Source organism: Mytilus galloprovincialis, chromosome 11 (assembly GCF_965363235.1).
Source record: "Mytilus galloprovincialis chromosome 11, xbMytGall1.hap1.1, whole genome shotgun sequence".
NCBI classification, from domain to species: Eukaryota; Metazoa; Mollusca; class Bivalvia; order Mytilida; family Mytilidae; genus Mytilus; species Mytilus galloprovincialis.
The window spans coordinates 68,834,433-68,852,760 of NC_134848.1; the positions used below are offsets into that span (position 1 = coordinate 68,834,433).

At 31.7% G+C, this 18,328-nt stretch overlaps 1 protein-coding gene across 5 annotated transcripts in view; it reads right to left on the reverse strand.

Moving 5' to 3' along the window:
• The window catches only part of LOC143052693 (NAD(P)H-hydrate epimerase-like), a 70,636-nt gene that overhangs the window by 25,777 nt on the left and 26,531 nt on the right, over window positions 1-18,328 (reverse strand). Inside the window, exon 1 of one of the 5 annotated variants that reach the window (XM_076225779.1) lies at window positions 14,949-15,125. The exons of the other annotated variants lie outside the window; for them this stretch is intronic. Coding sequence (XP_076081894.1) covers window positions 14,949-15,058 — 110 coding nt within the window. The 5' untranslated portion in view covers window positions 15,059-15,125. Of the gene's footprint in view, window positions 1-14,948; window positions 15,126-18,328 lie in introns of those variants that run through there. 5 annotated transcript variants of the gene reach the window in all.

An 18,328-nucleotide genomic window follows, 5' to 3' on the forward strand; every position in this document is an offset into this window, starting at 1 on the left:
CGTAATAAGATTACAAACATGTAAATATTTTTCACTATAAATACATGAAATATGCAATAAGTAAAAGTTCAAACACTGGTTTGCAATTAAACTTTCTACGTTTAAGTAAAAAGCTTTGTCATTGCATTTGCTTTTATTGGCCAAGGCATACAATGCTTTAATTGCATTTTAGATATAACAGATGAGAACAAAACAGTCACATGTGGATACGAAATACAATTAATGAAATATCAGAAAATGTGCGGATCAGAATACGCATTTGGTAGATTTGTTTAATTTCATGTATAATGCAATTAATCAGTTGAAATTTACAGTGCACGAGTAATAGATTATTTATTTTCTTTACATTTGTTGTAATCAGTTTCCATTCAATACAAAGGAAATGTTCAGATAGCATTTAACTTCCCCAAATACAATCGTTTGAAAAAGATAGAATTATTGAGCACAAAAATAAATATACCAAATAGCAATCTATTCATGGCTAACTTAATTAACCGTCCTTTTTTTTCTACAGTAATTATAACTGGAGAATGTAACATGTGTATAGAATAAACTCATTATATATCCCAGGACAAAATTTTGTATATACGCCAGACGCGCGTTTCGTCTACAAAAGACTCATTAGTGATACTCGAATCCAAAAAAGTTACAAAGGCCAAATAAAGTACGAAGTTGAAGAGCATTAAGGACCAAAATTTCTAAAAGTTTTGCCATATATATAAGGTAATCTTTGCCTGAGGTAGAAAAGCCTTAGTGTTTCCAAAATTCTAAATTTTACTGCATTTTTTGTCCAGAGGATAAGAGGGAAATTTTCTATTTAGAAGTGGTTTGACAGTTTTGGGGTACATGTACATGCACAATTGGCAGAGCTCAAAATTTGGAAGATTTTCTCTAATTACAATGAATGTCAAAATGAAAGACACAACTGGATTTTGCCCCATGTTGTATTTTAATCCATGTCGGCCATCTTGGGTGCCAGGCGAGATCACCAGACACATTATTCAAAACATAATATCCAAATGATGAGAAAAGCTCACTTGGCCAGGTAAATTAAAAACATATTTTTACAAGCAGCATGTTAACGGACCAACTTTTTCAATGAAATATGTTATCTGTTTGGTGAGTACACCTTTTTTGGATACAGTTTATCAAATGTTATGTTGTCACATGACTTCCTGGAAATAACAACTTTATGTACAAACAGCGCATAATTTTATCCGGCGCAAAGATGATGGTCTGTTTGAAGATGATAAATCTCTTGCAGAACGGAAGCTGAAAATATAGGTGCATTTATCCAATATTGCATATCTTTGCCATTTAAACTACTTCTTTTTATACTCAATCACAAATAGGATCACGAATTGGCATACACGGAACACGTCTTTAGTATCATAAAGCGGCTTTTTAAAATATATTGAAGAAAAAAAAACCAACATTAACCTTAAGAATATTAAACATGTTAAATGTCTTACTCATTTTCATTATAATGTCCGTTTGGTATCTCTCGCCTCCATTAACTGTAAACAAGTATGTATTTAGACTTTCATAGTTCCTCAATTCGATATCAAGCTTAAACCTCTGTGATGTACTATTTGTATATAAACTCATCATTGATACAAGGATGAATTTTTTCCCGGATACTAATAATGTACCCTACTCTTTCTACCTTAAATATTACGACATATAACACTTTTCTTCTCACTGTCTCACTCTCAATAGAATTAGTATGTAGAGTAAGAAGTCTATTCAAACTCCGTTTGCGGTCTAGAAATATAACATGCATTGACTTTAAAGTATTTATTTTTTTTGTAAGATGTGAATATAAATAATGATTTGCGCATCCAAGTTTCTTTATACATTGCGTCCTTAATTTAACACTTCCTTCTTTGAAATCAATACATATGGAGCCATTTCTTTTTTTTTTTGTTTTACCTTAAACAATAATGATAGTGAATTTTTTATGATTTTTTTACATTCACCTTCTATTGTTCAAAATCATCAAATATGTCATTGTTAGACGCCAGATACGCGTTTTGTCTAGATTCATCTACAGTTTTATGATAATATAAGTTTGAAATCCAAGTCGAATACAAAGTTAAATTGAATATTAGTAATATTGTTGCCTTTATGTAACACATTGTAGTTAAAAACCAAAAATATCATAACATTGTGGCCCCCATGATGGTGAAAACCAGAATGCTTAAAATAAACATATAATTGATCTTTCATGTCAAAATCAGTTGCCATTGAACTTTTTTTGTTATTTTTGTTTTATTGCTAACAACGTTTGTTCAACCTCAAAAGTTTATATTCCAAAAATATCTGACCATTTTGAAAAGTCTTTTTACTTTGAAATGTTTTACAAAACGAGACAATGTTGCAATTATTCAACTGTTAATGAATTTGAAATTACAAAAACACATTTATAAATTAAAAATGTTTGTAAGTTTGTTTTCGGATGTAGAACATTACTTACAAAGACTCTTTTAAAGGTGGCCGCAACATTAATAAGGAAAATAGTTTGATTGCGAGGCAGAGGAAAAATTATGCCGGCACACTTCAAGAGCTTGCAGCTCCTACTCAGACTTTATAAAACGGCAACGGTGTCATGAGTGTCGGAGCAAAAAGTTGATTAACCAAAGGCATGTCAAAGAAGGTCTCGTCCTTTTTCTAAAAAAGGTCACCGGAAGGTACCAAGAACTTGTTGATAAATATTCCGTTTCAACTTCACAAATAATACATGATGGTCTTGATGTATAGATTCTGCGTTCTGACGTTGTTTATCATCTTAGCAACGTGTTAAATTGTTCTTTCATTTGTCTTTGTTCTATTATTAATATTGCTTTTGCTGTTCGGGTTGTTTTCTGTGATGTCCGTTTGACGTGGCTCGGTACATATACATCCCTTCAGCGTGTTTGTATGATTGTCTTTCGTTTTTGCGAGTGTGTTTTGTGTATACGACTTTTTGTACTTCTTTTGTTCTTATAACGTGACTCTGTACCTTAAAAGATCCCATCATTATGATATTGTTTTATTATATAGCATTATGTTGTAGTTCTATTATAAATTAGAAAATACTTTGAACGACAAACGACAAAGTTATTATAAACGCGTAGTGGTATGACCCATTTGTGGATTCTTCAAAACTCTAAAGAACTTCTGGACAATTTTAAATCTCGGTCAATTTCTAAAATTATTTCTAACATGCTTTTGGTATTTTAACCCTGTATGCCAACATTTCCCATGTGACATTATATAAATAACACATAGCTATGTGTTATTCAATTTATTATACTGAATGTCATTCCCCATTTCCATTCTTATTTTTAAAGTTTATTTAAAAGTATTTTCTATGGCCATAACAAAACAACATTACGGGTATTAGAACAATCAACATAAGTGAAGCAAGATGTTTTTTTTCTTTTTTTATTTTGACAGTCAAATAATAGAATTTGAGCTAAAATGTAGAACTTAAACATTGTCTATAATAACTTGGTGTCATTCAATTCATTGTCCTTTAAATTATCGATTTTTAATTGGTCTAGACGAGAGGGTAACATTAAAAACAATTGTCAACCTCTCAGCCATGTGATAGAGTCAATTAACACCCTCGTATTAGCCAATCAAAATGCGGCATTTTAACGTGAAGTATAATAATATAAAATTGTTTTGAATTAACATTGAACGACAACATTTTTCCTATGTGACGTATAAATTTTCTGACATCAGACAATCAAAGCAATGAATGTGTTTTGAATTTGATACATGCTTTTGTGCTTTTTTCTAAATTTGTTTGTTTTAAGATTGTACCACAGTGATGACTGTTGTACCCTATTTGGCTATTTTATTTATTATGTCTGTTTTGTTTCACGCATCGCAGTAAATATAACATAATTTGATGAGACTGTCGTACAAGTGAGAGTTTTAGCGCTATAAAACCAAGTTCAATATATCATTTTCTACATTTGAAAATGCCTGTCAGGAATATGACAGTTGTTGTCCATTCGTTTGATGTGTTTTGTCATTTGGTTTTGCCATGTGATTAGGGACTTTCCGATTTAATTTTTCACGGAGTTCAGTATTTTTGTGATTTTACTTTTTACACTTAAAATTGTAGCGATATATATTGAATGGAATCTTACGTGTACTTGTGTACTCGTAGGGTTTGATCTTGTGGAATTAGAGATGAAATTCATATGATTATTGTAGTTAAACTGTCTCGTCTACTCCTTAATCGAGACCCCTAGCATCTTAAGTAGACAATTATTTCTTTTACAAATATACAATCACATAAAACACACACAAAGCAAATTGATGACCAAATTACGCGCAACGAATTGATAAAGGGTTACTTCAACGTTCTATGTATAGTATGGATAAGACAAAGTGTATATCAAAATAACAATTACATTTATTTATTTATTTATAGAAGAAGAAAAAACTCGGGGGAAATTTAAGTGTTTTCGAATTAAATGATGTCGCATTGAAATAACTATATAAAATATAAACACCAAGGTTTGAAGTGTGACAACGGGATATATGATGGTTACTTTATTTTATTATTTAGTCAAGCTGTGTTCTTTATAAAACAACAAAAAAATTAATATGATTACAATTAACAGTATCACGGAAACCATCCATTTAAATGTATATTGATGTCTCAATATAGAATTCCCTAGAAGTTAATACACACCAATTAAATTCATGAATAACAAGACGTAATATAATACATTAAAACCTAATGCATTAACACTTTCAGTCTCTTTGGCCTTTAAACCCTTTTTAAGCAACAGCAGACAATCATTCTTATCTTATTGTCAGACCAGGTTTATTTGATTACAAGATTTCATAAAACGTTTTGGAGGTCTTTACAGTAACTGCAACTGTTGTATTAATTTTGCGAAGTACAAAGGATTTTCTTATCCCTGGCATAGAATACCTTAGCTGTATTTTGCACAACTTTTTGGAATTTTGGTTCTCAATGCTCTTCAACTTTATATTTGTTTGACTTATTATCTACTTTGATCTGAGCGTCACAGATGAGTCTTATGTAGACGAAACGCGCGTCTGGCTTATCAAATTATAAGGCTGGTACCTTTGATAACTGTTGTACATCGGCATTTGAAAATAATACTAGTATGCATTATGATTTATCCTTGTTGATGGCTTATTAATTTTTGACTTGAAATGTATCATTTTCATTTATTTAGGATTCAATATCATTGTAAGATGTTTATCAAATATATCATTGAATTCTAGCATATTGGATAAAACCTTCAATATCGAAACCATGAATGGCACTGCTAACTGGTTATAGCACACAATAAGGCAAATTCAGTTTGGTGATTATGAATAACTAGTTCATTCGACCTGGTATAGTGAAAGAACATGTAGAAGTACACCAATTAAATCATGTAAATACCATGTTACAATGTTTAAAAAGCTGAGAAAAATGTAATGCTTAATATAATGTATTTCTTTAAAAGCATTGAACATCAATTTCAACTTACACAAAAGATCATTTGAAGTGTACAACATAATTACACAGTAATTACTTTTTAATGTAAAATCTAATCAGGTGGGTAAATAATCCATTACTTCAATTACTAGTAGATGCAATCCAATCAGAAATTAGATATGTTCAAATAAATTGGTTATCTTAGAAAAGCCCTAAATCGCCGAGGAAAATGAAAACATTTTGAAAACAAATTGAAAGCAACCACACTACTGCACTTTTGATTAAACTTAATTCAAACAAATTCGACGTCCTATTAGTGACCGATAGATAAGATTAATTAGGATTGGAACTAACATTGTTGTATTTGACAATTGACAACTCAATAATTAATTGCATGTTACAACATTCGATTGTGACATCAATTTGAAACTTGGAAAAAAAACCTCTAATCATCAAATAGGGTCTCTATATTCAAACATAATGACAAGTTTCACTGTAAAAATAAGCGATCATCAAACATGATCTCTATGTCCATATATAATATTAGTATTTCTCTAACAATGCTATTATGACTGCATTTTAAACTGTAGCTTTTTCAAGCATAAAATAGTTTATGACATATATGTACTTATTCTATTTAATGGCACTTACAATTTCTCCAATAAAGCGTTTAATGACCTCAATATATATAATTTACCATCGGCCATCTAGTAACCTGTTGATGCGGAGGCGGAGTTGAGCAACCACTTATTAAAGGTCAATGATTACTTTTAATCCTACCTAGCTTTCTTAAAGGGTAATTCGCCGATTTATGACTTTTTATATTGACCACATGGAACATGTACCTCCTAAAATATATTAAAGAACCAATCATTATTAATGATTTACAAAACCGATAACGGTTGCATTTGTCATTTTGCAATAACCACAACCATAAAACAATCATTTATCACCAATGTCCAGTTCGTTAGAAAAGGCTACATGTTTAATCTGTCACAACTTTAAGCCATGTAAAATTGATTAGAGCATCAGCAAATATATCTCAACACTTATCAAACAAGGCTTAGTTTTATTACTAAACTACCATGGGTTGCGCGTTTGGTGAATCTGATAACTTATTTACTGTGTTTCTCGCGTACAAAAATATCATTAAGGGATACGGGCAACACTTAGTCGTGTAGGAGTAAAACATTTGTTTTGTGACGTTGATATGGCTCCCAATGATGTGGTATCGTGTAAACTCTTTAGCATTACCATGATTACAAATTAAGTTCAGTATAGCGGCATAAATCAAAGATATACTTATTTATCCTGCAATTGGGTGTCCTACTATACAGATACAGTCCTACAGATATCGCTATGCTGTATCTGTATACTATACAGATATCGCTTTAAAGCTCCGCCCACTGCCGGACTGAGTATTGATTGAACCTGTGTGACCTCAGAATGTGTATTCCAGTTGCATTCCAATGACAATGACAATTGTCGATTTCAAAACTTGAATGTGAATGATTGTGTTACAAAATCAACCATGTCAATTTCAGCATGCAGGTTTAGTACATGTCAAGTCTGAAGAGTAGGACAACTCGTAAACTTCTGTTTCAAATTTGACAATGTTTTGTTATTCGTTTTTACTGTTGAAACTAGTTGTTATGTTAAAATAGATAATTATTTACCTTGAGCGATGTATTATTGTTGACCATTCGAGATTCTTTTTTGCGAACCCGTCTTCAGCGTAATGTGTGATTTTAATATTACTACGCGGGCCTCAAGGAATTACAAATCGAAAATAAACGCTAAATATGTTAGTTTTTGTGTCTTTCAAAACACAAACAATATACAGAATTAATTGCAGGATAAAGACAATAACTGTTTAGTGTCTTTAAATATCAGCTGTATTTGTACTCGGCTCGAAACAGGTGTAGTAGCTCGCTAAAAGCTCGCATACACCTTGTTTCTTAGCCTCGTACAAATACAGCTGATATTTAAAGACACTAAACAGTTTTTGTTTATATACAATTTTTTTTTTTTTTTGTAACGTAATAATATCTTTATTGCATATATGCTTTAACAATTTACCAAGTTTACAGCTTGTAACTTAGTATCCCTCATATTAGTTTACCTAATAGTTTAGGGGAGCACTATTTGGTAAGATATGACTTATTCATAATATTAGTATCTATAGTACAATTGATTTCAGAATTATATAAAATAAATATTGTGAATACACATACAGATCATTGTTAAAAATTTTTTTTATCAATATTAATGTTAGTAATCATATCACTATATATGTTTTCCTTATTACGAATCTTACAATAGTTACAAACTTAACCAATCAAAACTGGAGGATTTTTTTTTATCAATATTAATGTTAGTAATCATATCACTATATATGTTTTCCTTATCATATCAATTAACTGTATTTTGTCCCATTAATTGAAATGCATTTGTCTTTTTGATTGTCCTTCAAATAATTTATGCACGTTATAAAACCTTTGATAAACATATTGTAACAAATAAGGTTAACCTAACCAATACAACTCGACACAGTGATATCCATTATGAAGCCAATACGTTTAATTTGAGGCATACTTGCGACATAATAAGTCTATAAAGATAAAACAGAAACATTGATTATTTGTTTGGAACTTTACCAAAAGCATGGATATGACATAAAATTTACGCATCCGCGGTCACACAAATGTAGACATCAGACATTAATGGTTTTGAGTACCCTTCCGCATGACACTATTTGAAAAAAATAAGCCGGATTTCAGGTGAGAGGTTTGTTTTTGTGTTGATTTGTGAGAAGGTCCCTTCCTTATTAATTCAATACTTTCATTAGTTGTGGTTCGGTAAACCGAAGATTGTGCCCCCTTAATATGAAGTTGTTCAATCAAATTAAATCGAAATGACAAATGCATGGTATTATGATCTTCAATATAAGACTTCTAGTATAAATCACATGTTTAAAGTAGTGTTGTCAACGGTTAACCGGTTAACCAGTCGAACGACTGAATACCGAATACCAAAATCGCTAACCGGTTAACCGGATTTTTTTTCCATTTTGGTAGATTTGATACAAATTTGTTTTGAAATCATTAAATAGTAATGTTTTATTTAAAAGTTGTCGTCGTGGTTATTAATTAGACAAATCAATTGTCCAGTAAATTGATTGCTATTGTTAATCCTAAAACATAAAATTAATTAGAACTTGTCTCCCAGCTCGGGGCAGGATCTTAAAGAAACATAATTAGTATACATGCTTTTTTAACAGTAACTTTAAATCAGTAATGCGATTTAATTTTACGATTTACTTCATTAGTTCGTTTTTGATCTAATTTTGTGTAGACCTTCATCTAAATGTGCAACCTCCGTCTTGCAAGGCTTAGTATTACTTTAAACGTAATGCTATCTCAAAAATTGTTAAATGCAAACCAATGTGAATGTACTCAATGTATACGTGATAGTACGAGTAACATGCTTAAAGAAATAAAGAATCAAGCAAACAAAGCAAAGAAACGGGTCGTACGGTGACCTATAGTTGTTAATTTCTGTGTCATTTTGATCTCTTGTGGAGAATTGTCTCATTTGCAATCATACCACATTTTCTTTTTTTATAATTAATCATTTCAAATTGAAACAATCCACATTATTTTTGGAGACAACAAGAGAAAAGGAAAGAATAATCGGTTTCAGACATATTCAATTCTACGAGATCAAGAAGTTTTTTTATTTTTCAATCTGAAGTTGGTACAGACGCTATAGTTGATACGGTGTATTTGGTTATTAAAAGTAAAACTTCGCCAGGAATCCTCAAAGACAAGCATTACAATGCCAAAAGACAATATTAAAAAAATTCGAAAATTCTAAAAGCGTAAATTGATGACTTGGATGAAAGGTTGTCAAATTGACACTCATACCACATCTTATATATATATATGTAGGGTACTAATGATAAGGCTTTCACATCCCAGTTTAAACTATACCGGTTAACCGGTTAATCGGTCGAACAATTATCCGAGTAACTGGTTAGGCAAAAGTGTACGATTTGACAACACTAGGTTAAAGACTAAATTGCGAGTGTACGCATAAGGCTGCATAAAAGCAACGGGCTTCTTTCAATAATGGTCATAAAGAAATATATACAAGACATATTTTGCTGATCACAAAGAAACATGTACCTAGGCAAATTGCTAGACATGTTAGATGATTAAGTGCACTACATGTTGTTTACAGGAAATCAATCAGCGACTTTTGTCAAGGCACTTTGTCTATCCAAGAAATTTGTTTTATAGTTTCCGCTCGAATTGTTATGGGGTAAATAGTATTTAACGTTCTGAATTAAAGCAGCAATCATCAAAGTGTTAATAATACTGTCAACATACAGGTTAATTCTAAGACATATTAAGTACTGGTGTAAATGCAAGTACGAATATAAATAGATTTAATGTAGTTTAAAGAGGGCAGATACCAACTTAATTGTTTTGCATTTTTTTCAGTTCAATGTGCTTTTTAAGATAAACTTTTATCCGAAACATAAAACAAAAGTAAAACTGGTGTATAAAAACGTCGGGGATGTATGACAAAATATGGACTTGTATTGAATTAGGATATAGCACAATACTCATACCAGGAGAGACACTTTGAAGTTATGTATACAAATCAACTTTTGTGTTCCCTGATGATTGGATTTTCTTCAGTGATCAAGTCAAGTTTGCCTCAATATAACATTGGTCATTTGATTGGTTTTTCAGATTCTTTCAACTTTTAAATACATGGTTTGATCAATTAAGTGTAATATTACACTTAAACGATGTATGTGTTCATTTTTGTTCGATGCTTTATCAGTGATAGACCCGATAAGTGCAATGCGTCTTTGTCTAATTGCGTTTCCGATCAAAGGCTTCGTTTGTAATTGTTGTCCGGAGATATAAATGACTAAATAACGAAACATTTTGGAACACAATTTTTGTTTACCTTGTATTCCCGATACAATTTTCCCCTGTATTTCCAAAATGTTTCCAAACAACCAACACCCAGTCGTAACATTTTTGAGATGTTATGGTAGTTGTATACGATACATTGCTTCTAACAAAAGCGAATGAATATAATATACTATGACGTTTTTAACTTGCCTATACACACAGTGTGTGCGTCAGGCAAGAAATTGTTCGATTGTTTTATTCATTCAGGTTATCATTAACATAATTTTCATAAAATTACCTTTAGAATATTATTCCAGAGTTAATGGATGCCATTATAAATAGGTTTGAAAAAGACAAACGTCTTATATTGAAGTGAAATATTGAGGTATGCTTTGGTTGCTTCATTTCAATATCAATCAGAGTACTGTACATTAAAAAAATCAACCTAATATGATGATATTTTAACATCACATGCAAAACATGAATTCAATTGTATATTGGTGTCTCCATATCAAGCTAGATTGCCAATGAAAAAGCATTAAAAGCATAACAAATATGAAGTTATATAATCCATACAACCTAATAAATTAACACTTTCCATTTCTATTGCCTTAATATCATAACGTTGCATCGGCAGACAATCATAACAAGTTGTTGTCTGTGCAGATATATTTGATAACGAACTTCCCTGGCGAATATGTTATGGTTCTAATTGTTACCATTCTAGATAGTGTTTTGACTTTATTTATTGCTAGTGGCGTGAGTTATGATTACACTAAGTCGTATAGCCAATGTTGAAAACCGTGTCGATCTCTGTATATATTTTTGTTTTGTTGCATTTTTCATTGACGTATACATCAATTATGCAATATTTACGTATTGAAAAAACGTTTGATAAGGTAAACTGAGAAAACAAGCTGCTAAAGGTCCGTATTGTTTCGTTTCTGTGTGTGTTACATTTTAACGTTGTGTTTCCGTTGTGTCGTTTGTTATCTCTTATTTTTGAGTGTGAATTCACATTACTATAAGACGTGTCACGGTACTTATCTATCTCAAATTCATGTATTTGGTTGTGATGTTATATTTGTTATTCTCATAAGATTTTGTCTAATGCTTAGTCCGTTTCTGTGTATTACATTTTAATGTTGTGTCGTTGTTCTCTTATATTCAATGCGTTTCCCTCAGTTTTAGTTTGTTACCCAGATTTTGTTTTTTGTTCATGGATTTACGAGTTTTGAACAGCGGTATACTACTGTTGCCTTTATTTACATGGTAAGAGGAGAAATTGTATCAGTGCATCAATTCAAATCTAAACATAGGTTTCAGGGTTTGTTTAGATGACTTAAATTCTTGCCTTCAAAATATTTGAAACACTGAGGTATGGCAATATGTATATGATCTGAACTGCATGACATTATCATTTATTCTTTAGTTTTCAGGGGTTATTCTATCCAGTTTGTAATTAGTCCAGCAATATATTTTAAGGCGATATTTTATTCAATCATAACCCAGCAATGTAAACTTATATGTGTTATATTTAGTTAGTAAAGCTGCACAACTAAATACTGTAATGGAAAATGAAAATATTGGTAATGCAAATTTAGGAAAACAGAATTCAGCACTTTTTGAATATACGAAATACCAATACAGCCGTTGTCCAATTAGTTTTCAGTAGATATGATTAATTGGGTTTGGAAATTGCATTGTGATTGGCATTTGACATATCCACAATGAATTACATGTCACATCTTTCTATTGTTACATCAACGTTGTAATCAGGGACTGCGCGGGACAAATCCTTCTCTAAATTGGGAAACCCAAGTCATCAAACAGCATCTCTTTTGTCATCTTACTGATGTACACTAATATATGTTATTATTAATTTGACTGAACGTTATTATTTAACCAAATTCACTGTCTGCATTAACTCATTTAAAATTGGCGGCGATAATAAGGTATAATAAAAATGAAGGCAGATATATGCATGGCAACCACATATCAAATATATAAAGCTGTCTGCAAATGTTGATGGCACAGGAACATCAACCACTTTTCCGACGAAGTAACAGTTTTCACGAGTTTTTTTGGGATCTTGTGGTTCTAGTACGGTATCTGTCATAGTTCGCCTGATTTATCGTTCTTTATATTGAACTTGCAGCTAATTAAACAATCTAACAACTCGTGTTGGTCTCTTCTTTTCAGGATTATAAGCCTGGTCCTTTTGAGAACTATTATTAGTATGCAAATGACGCGTTTAACTTGATTTAACTTCATTAAGAACTTTTGTAGCATAATACTCGAAACAAAAATGCAAGACTTATATACAACATGTGTCAACGCTTCAATTTCAAAGTTCAGACAACGCTCTATTCTGCACTAGAACTGAAAAAAATCTGTGTTTCTGTCATATAAAGTAATTGATATTGTCGACAATATGAACACAACAGTATTGGTGGAAAATAAAATTAATGGGGTTTTAAAGGTTTGTATTGACAATACATACATTTTTGAAATGCAGAAATTAATTTTGTTTTACAAAGGCTAAATTATTTCCTTGGATAAAATAAGACAAACACATTCAGGTATAAACAACCAGGCAAATACAGTTATTTCTGTATCTGTAATATAATCATAAAAATTCGTAAGGGTTCCACGGAATCCAGTGTCTCGCCTACTTTTGCTGTTAATCGCAGACTCAACACAAATGAGGAAAAACATCAATAAAAATTTCCCTCTCGATACTGTCATTTGATTGAAAGAAGTTTCCAAGTTTGGTAAAAAAATCCAGGATAGTTTATGAATTTAATAAATGTTTTATAAACTTTAACTGCAGACTGTATGTAATGTTAACTGGAAGAAAAACTAAGTCCATTTATAAGTAAAATACGGAAAAAGTGATTTTTTTTTTTTACAAAATTTACTTCTGAATAATATCTTATGATCCGAAACAAGCTTTTGTCTAAGTTTGGTAGAAATCCAGGATAGTTTAAGAACATTATAAAAATTTTAAAAACTTAAACCACAGAGTGAATGTTTTGTTTCTGGCAAAAAAATAAGTCCATTTATAAGTAAAATACGGAAAAGTGGTAATTTATTTTTACAAAATTTTCTTCTTGATACTATCTTATGATCATAAACAAGCTTCTGTCCAAGTTTGGTACACATCAAGGATAGTTTATGGAAGTTATTAAAATTTTAAAACCTTTAACCACAGAGTGAATGTCATGTTTCCTCGCATAAAAACTAAGTTCATTTATAAGTAAAATACGGAAAAAATGGAATTTTATTTTTACAAAATTTACTTCTGGATACTTTCTTATGATCATAAACAAGCTTCTGTCCAAGTTTGGTAGAAATTCAGTATAGTTTAAGAAAGTTATTAAAATTTCAAAAACTTTAACCACAGAGTGAATATTTGTGGACGCCGCCGACGAATACGACGAGGCCGACGACGACGGAATGTAGGATCGCTTAGTCTCGCTTTTTCGACTAAAGTCGAAGGCTCGACAAAAATGTACCGACATTAAGTTCTAGTAATGTTTTTAATATTCTTGTCGGAATTTCAAGATATGCTTTTGTTCATTTACAGAACAATTTTGGCCATTTTTGTCGAGCCGTCGACTTTAGTCGAAAAAGCGAGACTAAGCGATCCTACATTCCGTCGTCGTCGGCGTCGTCGTCGTCGGCGGCGTCCACAAATATTCACTCTGTGGTTAAAGTTTTTGAAATTTTAATAACTTTCTTAAACTATACTGAATTTCTACCAAACTTGGACAGAAGCTTGTTTATGATCATAAGAAAGTATCCAGAAGTAAATTTTGTAAAAATAAAATTCCATTTTTTCCGTATTTTACTTATAAATGGACTTAGTTTTTCTGCGAGGAAACATTACATTCACTCTGTGGTTAAAGTTTTTAAAATTTTAATAACTTTCATAAACTATCCTTGATATGTACCAAACTAGGACAGAAGCTTGTTTATGATCATAAGATGGTATCAAGAAGAAAATGTTGTAAAAATAAATTTCCACTTTTCCGTATTTTACTTATAAATGGACTTAGTTTTTTTCTGCGAGGAAACATTACATTCACTCTGTGGTTTAAGTTTTTAAAATTTTATAATGTTCTTAAACTATCCTGGATTTCTACCAAACTTAGACAAAAGCTTATTTCTGATCATAAGATATTATTCAGAAGTAAATTTTGTAAAAAAAAAATTCACTTTTTCCGTATTTTACTTATAAATGGACTTAGTTTTTCTTCCAGTTAACATTACATACAGTCTGCAGTTAAAGTTTATAAAACATTTATTAGATTCATAAACTATCCTGGATTTTTTTACCAAACTTGGAAGCTTCTTTCAATCAAAAGACAGTATTGTGAGGGAAATTTTTATTGATGTTTTTCCTCATTTTTGTTGAGTCTGCGATTAACAGAAAAAGTAGGCGAGACACCGGGTTCCGTGGAACCCTTACGAATTTTTTGTTAATGTAAGATGTTTCTCTCCAATTAAGGTTGACGACACGACACTAAATAATTCATAATAAATATATGATTTACCTGAAAAAGGTCATCTGACTAAAATCATAATCTCCACCTTTGTTGTCATTTTTTCGTTTGCTACTTCCTTTTCTTCGGAATGAAAATCTATTTACAGATATCCTTTCCATATTTTACGCTTTAAAATTTGACTTAAAATTAATCTTTTTTATTTGTATAGATATAGTCTTTGGATATAATTTTAGTATGAATTCAATGCACAAGTCGGAAGTCAGCTTGTCGTTTTTCGCTCACCATAGCTTGATGTTTCTTGAAAGTTCCATCTATCAATTAGGTTTCCACTGAACAGCGATTACTGTTATTTTAAGATTATATTAATTCAACCTGATTATGCGTTTACATGTAAAACTCCAAGCGTAAAAACCTGTCACATACTTAAACTTGTTAAATCTTATAATCGTCATTAAAAGTCCCTTTCGGTAGTAATTTGATCAAAAACGCACTTCTATTTTTAAAACAAAACCAACCTTAAGTATGTAACATAATGCTTTTGTGTTGATGCTCATAGCTGTCTATTGTTAATATCTCATTAGAAAAAATTAATTGATGAAATATCGATATTTTACGACGACGCATCATTTAACTTAAAACTATGAATAGCTTTGTGAAGTTTGAAGAAGATGCTAACAATTTCCAACTCATGGGTCACATGAATTCGATAATTTTCAATGATCATTAAATTCATTTTCATAACTGACAAACGTTACTTTTGTGTCTGATAAACAGATTTAACCAGAAAAAAAACCAACATTAAACAGTGAACCATAAAAATATGTTAACAGATGAAACCTGACAGACATATAGACTTGTACACCTTGAAATGAGTCTATACGTGAAATGTACTTCGTCCATACCTCTATTGTCATAAAACAGGACCAAATAAATGCATCATAGATACCATAATCATTTTTTTCTATGTGTTTCGTCTTCACAAAACCTCATCATTACAGAGGAAATTAGGTCAACGACAGACGGTACCTGCCGTACAGATATATTCACCTTTAAATCATTCCTTTCACCAAATATAGTTGACCTATTCATTTGAAAATCAGGCAAACACACCAAGTTTTCATATAGACAAATGATAATCATTATGAGCGTAAGGTCAGTCAATACCTTCTAGGCTGACATGTACACGATAACATTAACTCTTATAACACATACATTTGACCTACTACAAATCACGCAACTACAACCTTAACCACTGATCCACGAATTGAGGTTGCGGTCGGGTTATTGCTGTCTAACGGTCAGATTAACATGGCAAGCAATCCATATACGTTATTAATATATCTTATATCACCGACAGGCTACACACTTTAAATCAATGCTAAGGGGCATATTTGCATTCCTGCATTTCTAAAAATCATTATATTCTATTTGTTTAGTACTTTACTACAATCGTGCAGGTTTTTTTAATGCTGGTGATTAGTGTGTCGTATCGGTGCATATTCAATTAGTATCAGTGAACATACTATTTTCTGTAAGTAGGTAATTAACCTTTAAAGGAAAAATCCGTAACGAAATGTACTACAAATAAATAAATAATCCATTTACAACCAACACAGAATACTTCGAAACATGGAATAATTGAAGAACAAAGTTCATCTGCTAAAAGCTAAATCAAAATAGCAAAGAATTATAAAAGAGGCCATTAAATAATTAAGGTATCTATAAGAATACTGTATAATGTTGACAATAAAGGGATATCAAATTCACGGAGAACATTTATTTATTAGCAGCTAATTGCTTTGAACTAGCTTTAAGAAACTCCAACTACTTTTATGTCGGTATTTTGTGTATTAGTTCGTTACACTATTAGTTTTACGTTGTTACCACCAGTCTGAGTACACGGTAGGAATGATTTAGTGCTCAACACCGTGTATTTTCATGGGGTAACTTTGGTCTTCTGTAAAGGACGGGGGGTGGGAAAGGGGGTTGTCGCGATTGTTTCCTTTGTTTGTGATTCAACAATACTAAACCAAATAATGCCATGATTCATACTGCTTATATTACTTTGTGTTTCTATAAAGAATTTTGGAAACTTGAGGTTACAAAGTTACACAAGCTTATACACGGGTTAAAAGCGAGGATGAAATTTGATTAGTTAACTTCATATGATGCTTATTTTCTTATATGCAATGTTATTTGAATACTAATAAATCAAAGCGCTGTAAGCGCTGAAGGCAGTTAACTAAAAACCAAGGCGAACGTAATTATGAAAACTGTGGCAATGTTGCTTCAACATTAAACATTCATATATTGTACATTTATATTTATCTAATGAATCAATTATTAAGGCAAATAATTCATATGTTATCAAGGTTTTCAAGAGCAATGCATATATCAATGTATATGTTTAATGATGAGTCTGCAGAGGTACAAGTTTTCGATGATTGCAGTTGTTCTAGTTTGTAGTAAACGTTGGTATTAGTTGACTGTTAGTAGTACTAATTGACTTAGTACGAACTTGTAATAGTATGAATGGACTTGTTTCCCTGAAAAGAAAAGTGAGTTTGTGTTCTATAGTACAAAAGTTATTATGGCTATGAGACACAAACCAGACAAATCTTTACTACTACAGGGATCAGAGGTGAGGTCTGACTGACCTGCCTATAGTAAATGTAAATGATTTGTTATATTGTCCCATACATGAATATATATGGTTTAGCATGTTTAGGGGTGGGGATCTCGAAGGTTTTTAAGTTCTCGAACAGGAGGGGGTAGAGTGACCACAAGGACTCCCCTATATTTCATTTGATTAGTTATAATGTCCCATACATGAATAAATATTGTTTAGGGGTTGGGATCTCGACCGTTTCGAAGTTCTCAAACATGAGGGGTTGGGGTGACCCCAGGAACCCCCTTTATATTTCATTTGATTTATCATATTGTCCAATACATGAATATAAATAAAGTTTAGGTGTGGGATGGGGATCCCATCCCTATCCAAGTTATCAAACAGGAGGGGTAGGGTGACAACAGGGACTCTCCCTATATTTTATTTGATTTGTTATATAGTAAAATACATGAGTATGTATAGTTTAGGGGTGGGGATCGCAACAATTTTAAAGTTCTCAAACGTGAAGGTGTGGGGCGACTCCAGGGACTCACCCTATATTTCATTTTGTTTTTTATATTGTCCCATACTTCAATATATATGGTTTAGGGGTGAGGATCTTGACCGTTTAAACGTTCCCACCAGGAGGAGGTGGGGTGACCTAAGGGACTGCCCTATATTTCATGTGATTAGTTATAGTGCCCCATACATGAATATATATGGTTTAGGGTTGGGATCTCGCCCGTTTCCACGTTCTCAGACAGGAGGGTAGACTACATGGACTTCCCGTATATTTTATTTGATTTATTATGTTGTCCAA